Source organism: Hylaeus volcanicus, chromosome 8 (assembly GCF_026283585.1).
Source record: "Hylaeus volcanicus isolate JK05 chromosome 8, UHH_iyHylVolc1.0_haploid, whole genome shotgun sequence".
Lineage (NCBI taxonomy): Eukaryota > Metazoa > Arthropoda > Insecta > Hymenoptera > Colletidae > Hylaeus > Hylaeus volcanicus.
Genome location: NC_071983.1, coordinates 15,486,445 through 15,497,415, shown reverse-complemented (window position 1 = coordinate 15,497,415; position 10,971 = coordinate 15,486,445). Strand labels below are relative to the sequence as shown.

The 10,971-nt window shown below is 38.2% G+C and overlaps 2 protein-coding genes across 5 annotated transcripts in view; both read left to right on the top strand.

Moving 5' to 3' along the window:
* Positions 1 to 6,617, top strand: part of LOC128880806 (neurotactin) — a 12,276-nt gene extending 5,659 nt beyond the window's left edge. For 3 of the 4 annotated variants that reach the window (XM_054131265.1, XM_054131264.1, XM_054131266.1), the window contains 5 exons: positions 1,396 to 1,587; positions 1,977 to 2,190; positions 2,287 to 2,785; positions 2,861 to 3,529; positions 3,620 to 6,617. In XM_054131265.1, coding sequence (XP_053987240.1) covers positions 1,396 to 1,587; positions 1,977 to 2,190; positions 2,287 to 2,785; positions 2,861 to 3,529; positions 3,620 to 4,007 — 1,962 coding nt within the window. In that variant the 3' untranslated portion in view covers positions 4,008 to 6,617. The other variant, XM_054131267.1, reaches the window with a different exon arrangement.
* LOC128880805 (uncharacterized) lies at positions 6,478 to 10,827 on the top strand. Its single transcript, XM_054131263.1, has 10 exons — positions 6,478 to 6,617; positions 7,294 to 7,586; positions 7,664 to 7,867; positions 7,940 to 8,497; positions 8,565 to 8,740; positions 8,822 to 8,900; positions 9,000 to 9,323; positions 9,416 to 9,915; positions 10,015 to 10,247; positions 10,342 to 10,827. The coding sequence occupies exons 2-10, from the start codon at positions 7,380 to 7,382 to the stop codon at positions 10,626 to 10,628; spliced, it is 2,568 nt and encodes an 855-aa protein (XP_053987238.1). The 5' UTR covers positions 6,478 to 6,617; positions 7,294 to 7,379; the 3' UTR covers positions 10,629 to 10,827.
* The last annotated feature ends 144 nt before the right edge of the window (positions 10,828 to 10,971 follow it).

Here is a 10,971-nt window from a genome sequence, read left to right as displayed (position 1 = left end):
GTGGCACCGATTAGGCGAATCCCGTAGCGACGGCCCTGACTGACCGAAACATAGCGAGCAATGGCTGTGCAGTGGCAAAACATCGTTCATGCGTTCCGAGTTGACATTTTGTCGAACCGTATGTATTAGAAACCGTTCCAACATTTGCCGCGAGTGGTTTTCTCTTCAGAAATGTTTGCAGAATCCGATAACGTAATGTAAATTCGACCTAGGTGAATAACTTTTCATTAAAATACAAAATTATTTCGTGAAAAATTCACGCATCATCACCTTTTTGAAATTCGGTGTTCATTTACAGGCAGTCAAAGGTGCAGATAATTCTAAAGGAATATGTCTTCATATTCAGAAAACACTCCTCTATCTTTTAAGACTAAATAGAACTTTCTAGCGTTCGTAGTTTTCAAGTAGTACTACGTTTTCTCTAAAAATCGACCGTTTTTACAAAATCTCGTATTTGTCGAAAACTAAGGGTGATGGAGCAATTTCACTTTCAAATTTGTATTTAGGACGAGGAACCCTATAAGAATCACCTAGTGGATATCGCGGAAAAAAATCGTGTTGGACAGTGTAATTAGTATTCTACAAAGAAATGTTTAGGAAAGGATATAGGGTTGGAAATAGAAATAATGCAAAGATAAGATAATAACTTGGCGGAAACGCGCCAAGTAATAATATGCCCGACAGAAATCGACGAAAATTACATTGTCGCGGCTGGAGGGTGGCTCAAACATTGGTTTGAATGTTACTCGTTCCGTGTTGCGTGTCGCGAGTATAATAGCGTGTCCCTTAAAATTGGTATGAGCTGTACATCGGGAATACGCGTAACACACGAAATATAGGAGTACGTAAAAAAGAAATGTTGGTCGTCGCACGTGTTATTTGTCACGCAATCTTTGTCGGAGACAGTGCACCGAGCTTAATCTTAATGAAATACGATGGCCCGAGTTTAAATATTTAATTTGAACGGATGCGAATGAACGAGAGTGTTTCAAATACGCTGTTTCCTTTTGGTTGATTAACATCTGTTTACGACGAGGCGACTCCACTCAAAGAGCACAAGTTCCTGGAGTACCATAGCGTGTTCACGAGGGGTGACCATAGCCCCGTAACGATTTTTTTTTCCAACATTAAACCAATGGATGACGTCAGCTGAACAGTACACCTGGCATTATCGATCACGCGTTTTTAAATAATGACAAGAATCCCTTTGAATATCGATAACAATATTTGTTAGAAATAAATGTACGATCGATTCTATTGAATATCGTACAAAGATCCGACCTGTATACATCGTATATCCTTTCTTTAATGATGATATTGTAACGTGCACGCGTAGGTGTGCAATGCAGGTATTACAGTTTTCCTTTTTATTATTATTATCATTATTATTTTTAGGACGATGAAAGTAAACCCGTTGAATCGAGTGATGGTGAAGTGACCGAGAAAAATGCTAAAGAAAACGAGCAAAATATTTCCTCGGAAAAGACAAACACGCCGAGCAAGGACGCAAAGGAGAAAGAAGCACGAAAGGGAATTCTCGACGCCATAAAGTTACCCTTAGTCTCTGTTTTCCCTCGAAAGAAGAAGGTTGTTCTTTGCATTGTTTATGAAAGCCCTTTAAGTTTCTCTTATGTTATACGTATATATTTTGTAGGAATTCTTAAAAGTTCTCTCGATATTACATACGAGGCTTAAGCGTTGAGATTTATGAAAAATATAGAGATCAATAGCTCGCCGGTACGGTTGCGTTTTACCAAGCGAAACCCTACAGAAACCCTTAACACTCAATTTAGAACACTCGAGCACGCTCAATCTTTCCTCGTAGTATGCTCTTATCGTTCCGGATGTTACTTTTTCTTGTTTTAACGCATAGAACGCCGTAACAGAAATATATACTTGATAATCCACCGTACAAAAAAAAAATAATTCCTATCTTATCTTACATTGAATTTAATTGGAAAAATAATCCATTTTAGGAAGGCGAAGTGGAATTGGGAACAACCGGTGCCGCCGGATTGGCTAGCGTGGAAACACTCGACGATGGTGTAGGTGAGAAAAATCCCATTGCCAACGAAGACGGTATGGAAACTGTTCGTCTCGACGGAGATGCTCCCGATGGTATCGAATCTCCGAAGCAACACTTTCTCGTTGCTTGCATATCCGCTGCAAGGATGAATTTGTTCGTGTTAGGTACGCAGTGGTTAATTTTCTTTATCATCTAATATTAAATTTTAAATATACATAGAGAATAGAATAATCGAATAAGAACAATTTATCTTCCAATAGTAGCGACGCTGTGTATCGTGATATCCGTCATCATCATCATCTGCGTTGCTTCTGTCGGCCCGAGAAAGTCTTCTACGCAATTAGTGAAGGATGGAAACTACGTCGAAACTGTTGCTTCTTGCGGTTCAGTGCAAGGGATATCGGAGGACGGTGCATTTGCATTTCGCGGGATCCCATATGCGATTCCACCGCTGGAAAATCGTCGTTGGCAACCTGCGGAACCATTACGAAGAATCGAACACTGTTGGACGAATACTTTCTTGGCACATAATTCTTCGGATGTCTGTTTGCAGCGAGATGCTTCCGGCGGTGTTATTGGAACCGAGAATTGTTTATACTTAGATGTTTTTACGCCTGAAATCAGATACGATTCTTCGCCTTTGCCGGTAGTCGTTATGATCGGTGCAGAGACCCTTACCAGCGGCTCGCCCGGTGTAATGCAGCCATCTGCGAAGCTGGCGCGTGTTCGCGAGATGGTTTTCGTTAGACCAAACTTCCGGTAAGGATGAAATGTTTGTTGAATGGGTTATCATTTCCAATTGAAACATTATCGTTATCTCTTTTCACATTTCAGATTAGGAGTCTTTGGTTTCTTAGCTGCGGAACCACTTTCGCGAACAACGCATCCCCCGACATCTGGAAATTACGGACTCTCCGACATTATAGCAGCACTCCAATGGGTTCAACTCAATATCGAACATTTCGGTGGTAACAAGACATCCGTAACCGTGTGGGGTCACCGAGCAGGGGGAACCCTTGTTACAACGCTAGTTGGCACTCGCCGAGCAAAGGATTTATTTTCGAAAGTTTGGATATCCAGTGGAAGCGCGATATTTCCTGGCAGAGAACTAGAGTTTTCGGAGAAGCTTAACGAACAGTTCCTGAACTCTGTAAGGTGCACGGACGCTGCCTGTTTGAGAAGTAAAAGCGCCGAGGAATTAATGGACTCTATTCCGGAGACTTGGCATTTGGGAAACGTTGGACTACCCGAGACCAGGGAAGCAACATCGAAAGATAGGAGACACGAGTGGCTCGTCCTTGACCGTGCTATTCTTCAAGAACCGGTTGGTAAGATTTGGGCAAGGGATGAATTTTCAACCAAGATCATGATGGGCAGTACAGCTCACGCTGGAGCTCCGCTTAAATACCTCAATTCGAACACCACCCTCAATTCCACGCAAGTCGAGAAGATTGTACGGGAGTCCTTGCTGGGAACCACTGGTTTAGCCGACATAGCTCTCAGGTTTGTCTAATATCTATTGTAATTTGATATTTTAAACGGTATTAACTCGAGATTAATCGTATCTTTGTTTCCTTTTTTTTTCACTTTCAGACGTTACAATGCAACATTGAAGGGTTTGCTGAGCATGATTTCGGACATTCGCGTAATATGCCCATTGCTGACGGTTGCTCGAATGAAAACAAACATTCCATTTTACGTAGCGACACAACCGCGAGGTCAAATCGCCGACCCGGACAGCGATGCTGCGGCGATACTTGGATCGTTCGCTGCGCGTACGACCGCGGAAACAAGGCATGTCAACGCGATGCAGAAACTCTTTAACCACTTTGTTTGGCACGGCGTAGTAACTCAGGCGGATACCAATGGTGTGAAACGAGTTCTCGTAGTTGGACAAGATACGCTTCCTGAACATGACTATCCGAATTGCGACGTTTGGATAGAAAAAGACATAGTACCGTCTTACGGCCGAGTGGATTAAATTGTTCTTCTCGTTACATGTCTAACGGAGATTTCGGGGTATCTGTCAAGTTCGAGATACTCTTGACAAAGACAATTTGCTTTCGAGTTTCTCAAACTTGACGAGTTGTTCCTGAGACATTCAAGCCGCGAGATACGAATCGGACAAGCGTCGAAAGATCGCATCGACTGTCGATGTCGGATTGAACCGACGAAAAGGGGAGGGATTTCTTTTATGTACGTATGGCTCGTTCTAAAAAATAGAACATTCCGATTTTTGTCTTCTATTTAAATTGAACTGATCGTTAAATTCTTAAGCAAGGGAGCGGTAGTCGATCAGGGATTCTGATTTTTACATTTACGTCTTCTCTCGCATCTCGCGTTGCTTTAAAAAAAATCGATATTATTTATTGTACGAAATACTTAATCGATATACTCCACATACGAAGTGGATAAACGCGGAATGATTTTTAACACTGCTAAGATTGCGCGATTCCGCACTTAACGCGAGCGATAAATATTTCGACACGGAAAGTATTTATTAACGAGATTTTCGAAGATTTTACCGTTTAAATAATAATACGGTGGGATTTGCCCTCTTCTGCGAGTGTTTCCAACAAACTCAAACTCAGGCGTGAGTTGTTAAAGTTTATCGAGTATCGGGAAACGAAAGCACGTTAAGTTATTTCGCTTTAATGTATTGTTTTATGTACACGAACGAAACAGGTATCGTCGTTTTTAACGAACTGCCAGATATTCACGTAATAAGTATTCAGGTGTCTGTATCGACGGTATTCGTCGATTTTGTCACTGTACATTACCGTTGCTCTCTGTTTTTACTTGAATGTACTTAAATGTATTCCTGCTCCCATCGTATCACGAGCATGGGAAACAGATGTAATTTCTAAACTGTAAGACTGATTTTACAGATTGGCATTTCATTAACGTATGAATGTCTTTTGTATTAGTTTTAACCAAATAGCTTTGTAGTATACAAGACCTGTCCTATAAACAGTTCATTTGTACTGTAAATTAAGATATGTGCAAAGAATACTTTAATCTCATTATTTCGACGTTGATGTACACTTGTAAAATATGTGATCACGATCACATTTTTGTAACGGAAGATTGCACCGTAGCACACGCATATTCTTTCAACTTTAAAATTTTGCTAGATTTAAGAATACCATTTCTATCTTTCTTACTTAATAATTATCATAGAAATTGCAATTCTCGAAGTCAATTATTTATTAATAAAAGGTGACGTTTGTAACTGTTCTTAAGTCTGGTAAAATTTTAAGAGCTGAAATCATTTTTAGTTCGCTATGCATTCGGATGTTTGTATATGATATTTGAAGCAAAATAAAATAATGTAATTCATCTTTTTTAATCAACAGGCGAAAGATTGTCATCTATCGTAATCGAGTATATAATAAGTATTATTTATTAATATAATCATAACGATCGATGAATTTTAGTGTCGTTATACCATTTTTTATTAGTATTATATTATAGTATCATCGATATACTTTAATGTTCAACATATCTCATCGTACGTACGTATTTGTCTATAAAAAAGAAAATTAGTATTAAACTGGCAAATTTGAAAGAATATATTTTTCATTCGATTTGTTATAAACAAAAAGTATCGCAAAATAATATCGTGTGAATTTATTTAAGAAGACACAGAGGGCTATATAAAGTACATTTCGCCATTCATAACACGTAAAATATAATATTTTTGATTAAATCGTATAATAACGAATTTGACCAAAGTAGGACGCTTGTGCAATTTACTAACATTTATATTAAACAATTATTATCAACCGTAATCGTGTTAACAATAATACTCCTAGAATGTCATGACGTTACTGAAGGTACAGGTAATGACAATAAATTAATGTTAACATTAGCGTTAATATTTTCGAATACACGCACGCAACATTTCCGTTTAATCTTCTTTGCGGGAGATTTTAAAAATTACTCCTATAATTTACGTTCACTTAGTTTCAGAAGTAAGTAAAGTAACATCGTTTCGAATTGTCTTGCTTTTAACATTATAATTTTGAATGTAGATTGCTGGATAGGCTCTTTTTTTTCTTTTACTTTTACGTTCAGCATTCATGTACCATGCACGAATAAATCCTACAACCTCTGCTTCCTGAGCACCACTGACGAAGAATGCGCATGATTGATTAATCGTTTTTTATATACATAGATATGATTGAGAACCACTGTTCGGAATTCCTTGGCTACTTGGTCGACAGTCTTACGTTTTAGAGTTAGTGGAGTAACGATAAGTGCAATGTTATATAGTGTTGGTTTGGTATAGTACAAATAGTTGTTCTCTGAATCAACACAACAGGTATCTTACGGTTTACGACAGAGCATCTTTGAAATTAAACGAGCCACTTTCTTCGAACGTGAATTCGTGAAAAATATATATCGACACGACTCAAATGGAATCAAAGGAACGGTGAACCGGTGAAAAAAAGTTCTATTTTCGAAAGCGTTCGCGGAGTATACGGATAAATTCCTTGCATTCCAACGTTGGTCCAGGCTCCCGCGGGGCAACATCTAGATGAGAATGTTACTTTTGTGATTACTCATTTAGTGACATCCGAGGAATGTGGTAAGCAAATTCGTTTCCTCCTACGCTTCGCAACACCTTTTTTTTCTCTCATTACGCTTCTATGATTCTATTATCTTTTCTCTCTCTGTTTCAACTATCACGATTTTTCTTTTTCTCTACTTCTCGTTAAAATACTGACACATTTCAACTGACAACCTATTCCCATTTTTATACAGATTTCTATTTTAGAATTCCTGGTCAATTTCACTTATGGTAAAAAACGTTATGGTGTTCGCTTTATCGTAATCTCACCTTTGTATTTCTCGTTGTTGTCATTTATCATATATCGAGAAAGAATAATGATAACCAATGTCACGCGGAGACGCGTATAAGAATCGGTTGATTTGAATTCATATCTATCGATCGCAACCACCTGTTAATTAAATGCTAACTTCACGAGAAACTTAATAATTATTGTTGGAAAAAATAAATAGTAATTTTGTAATAAAAGTACGACAAAAAATATTTAGTTCGCAAAATGTCACCGTTCAACGTTTTTTAATTAAATGCAATTGATATTTTATCTATGTAATAATAAAACCTTTTCGTTATAATAATACATTTTTATTTTCTTACCGTTTTGAGCATATAAGACTGTTAAAACTTCGATTCGAATAATTCACTATGAAATTAATGAAAACAGTTTGATCATTTTTTGTTCTTTTCAATTTTACAGAAAAACTTTTACATCGTGGAATGTGTGGCATAGGTTGACAGAAGGAAAAGGTGCTGGATAATCCAAATGGATAACAAAAGCCCATTATGGCCCAGCATCTGCAGACACAGCATCAGCACGAATTTTTACCATTGTGCGATGTATTGTTTAACATAATTTCTCTAGCGTCGTACTTCTGCGACGTTGTCTTTGATTTTGCAATGGTATACGCGCTCGCGCATCATTCTGTAGCTCCTCCGATTCTTTTTCCTTTGAGTATTGTTCTTATAGCGACATCGTTAATTATCTCTCAGGTTAGTATTTAATAAAAACTTTAATTCGATTCGATATATATTTAATTTGTGTACGTTCTTTTTTTTTTTAATTCTAGATCATTAGTGTACGATGGTATTTATGGGGTGCTAGAGGAAGACTAACCGGTAAAAATATTACAGATTGTAATATCGACGAGAAAAAGGAAAATGGAAATTGGGCGATATGGTGCGTTTTATTACTGCATTCGACTCAAGTCGGCGTATTATGGAGATACTTTAAATTATTTATTCCAGTTAATTTAACTTATGTTAAACACGAGGTAAGTACAAATGTTGCTATAGAAGTTCTCTAAATTTTTATTCGCGACACTTACGTCGTTACATGTTATTAGGTGAGAGAACTTTGTGTATTACGTCTTATTCATGCATTCTGCGAAGCTGCTCCGATGTTACTCTTGCAATTATATCTATTATCGATCGGAGTTAGCAACGAGTCAAGCGCAGATGTTGGGAAAGAAAAGGAAAACGAAAACAGAGAGGGCGACAAATTAGCAAAGCTAACCGCGGTATCCGCTGGACTCTCTCTGTGGAGCGTGTGTTGGGCAGTAGCTAGTTTTAGCAAAGGTGCAGCACGTCTGCGTAACTTAGAACGTTTGGTGTTGACATGGCTAGGTGTGCTGGCACAACTAGCGTGGCGGCTAGGGACTGTAAGCGCTAGAGTAGGAGTATTGGTAGCTTATGCTTCGCTCTATGGTGGACAATGGCTGTTAATCGTAATGGCTCTTCATTGGTTGTCGATGTTGATGTGGTTATTACTCACTCCTGATGGTCTTTTTCACGGCGGTGAACATTTGCCTGTGTTAAGAAAAACGTTTCTGGCTTCGCTTCTTGCATTTGTTTACATATTTGCATATGTAAATTTACATGAAACGAATCATCGTCAAAAAATGGTAAGTTTCGAATACACACTTTTCGAGTATTGGTAGCCTTGCGAATAATCTTAATCTGTCTGTATAGGTAATTTTTTACACGGTAATGTTTTTGGAAAACAGTTTGCTCATCGGTGTATGGATAGTAGGTGTTAATAGAAGCGATCTTCTTCCACATCAACATCATCCGAACCCTGTAACTCTAGTACTCACACTCTTAGCTTTATTTTTTGGTGGTATGTTTTTCATGGGCCTTTATTACAGGTAACTATAAAATTATACAATTTTATTCGTTTGATCTAGGAAACTTCTTTCTCGACTCAACTTCTACGTTTTTATTTCTAGGTTTTTTCATGTAAGAAGATTGAGGTACGAAGCCGGTGGCAGAATGACAGCTTCGAATCTCACGACGTTACCAAATCAGGTACATAATTAAAAATCGTGAAACATGTAAACGAAACTAACGTAACAGTTCTCCCAGAAAGATGAGGAACTACATGGTTTTAAAAAAAAATGTTTGTAGGACAATCTGGAGGAGAAACAAATAGAATATACAGAAAACAAAAAAGTAAACATAAGCGTAGGAATGAGAAGAGTGAAATTGAGCAACGGTGGAATACCAGGGGTGTTTAATTGTCGTTTCGCAAATCCAACGGTAGTAAATCCAAATCGAAAAAAGAAAAAGCCAACTACGTTTGTACCTCCTCCGCCACCGCAATCTCAAACAGGAGCAGTAGCAGCTTCTATGAACGCGGTAGGAGACTCGAAACAGTGGCTTGGCATGAACAGTAGTTCACGTCAATTAATACCATTTTGGAAGAAATCCCTAACGTCTAGTGCGATACAGGTAGCAAAATATCTTACTAATTATTATTCCATATATTTAAATTCAAACATTCTTCCTTTGACTTACGCTAAACAATTCGTTATTCGAGGTAGAATGATCATCCGAACGAACAAAAGACAGGAGATGCTGGAACTGGTAGTTCCCTAAGCGTTAATCTGATAAGAGAGAAACTTCAAGAAAAAAAACAACAGCAACTAAGAGAATTACAGGCTATACAAGAAGAGATTAAAGAAGGAAAATTATTCCCTCCACCCTCGGCATCAGCGTCGTCATTTTCGTCGTCGCCTGCGTCAAATCAACAACCACCGCCTAACATGAAGTTGCACACTTCTCCTAGTTCTCCTTTATTCGCGTCTTCTCCATCTGTACTCGATCAAAATGGAGGAGTAACGTTATCCTCGTGGCCACCAGTAAAAATGCATTGTCTCTTACCTCCGCCACCATCTTCTTCTTATTATCCAAACGTTCATCCCTCGAATTCTTGGAGGACGACGCAGAGAGAAAGGGCGGATACGCCGGAAATTTTACTTGCGCCACGATGCCTCCCTCATCATTATTCCCATTGGGCACCATCCACCCACGTTAATCACAGGTAATAGAAAATCAAAGTCTAATACACTCGCAGGCTACTCCACGTATTCTGTACGTTGACGTCAGGAATTTGTATGATTTAAATAATAATAAATCGCAGATTACGTTCAAATCAAAACGAAGGAGAAGAGAGTTCTAAGGGCGAGGGAGAAGTAGACGGAGAAATTAGCGATATGGAAGGTAGTCAAGTATCGTTGCCTCGAAGTTATACGCTTCCTCGTGAATTTAAGTATAATCATCCAAATAGTGCTGCCAGAGAACGAGAGCGACGCGTAGGAAACAATAAGGTCACAGCCTCGCGTTTCTATTTACCCTCTACCAATAGTTCCGACGGTAGGCATCTTCAGATTTTTATTATTATTAGAACTCAACTAAATTATTCTTTAAACTTTATACATTTTGTATATGTATATCGATGTTTACTCAGGAGATGTAGATAGTGCGGATAACGAAGATGAGACGGATTCCGAAATGCAGTTTCGTATGAAAAACAATTACGGATATAATAATCATTGTGGGACACAACAACAGCAACAGCAGCAACGATACGCGTTCGAAGATAACACAAACAACAAAACTGAGTTTTTACACTCTAATCCGGATTCTACGGCAGCTACTATAATTTCTGGAAACTCTTACCTAAATAATTCCCAAGGACTGCTGCGACCGAGTCAGTTCTTCAGAAACAGGGTTAAACACGAAACGAAGCTTTGAGACTTTCGTTTCTACTGATATACCCTTCAGAGATTGTATAATAGCTAATCGAAGACTTGAGATCAAAAAGACTGTACATGTTCTATTTTTATAAAATAATTCCTTATTTTACATACATGAAATGTCCTGTAATATACTACATTTGAATTGAGATTCCCGAGATGTAAAGCAGAAATGAACATGGGTATTTGAATTTTGACATACGATTTGTCATTACTTTTCAAATTTAATAACATCGTTTCGCTTATTCCTTACATTCCTTCAGAATGCTGAAAATACTCTGTTCTGTACAAATTTAACGCATGTCGGATAAACCAGGTACGTGTTTATTTAAATAATAGAG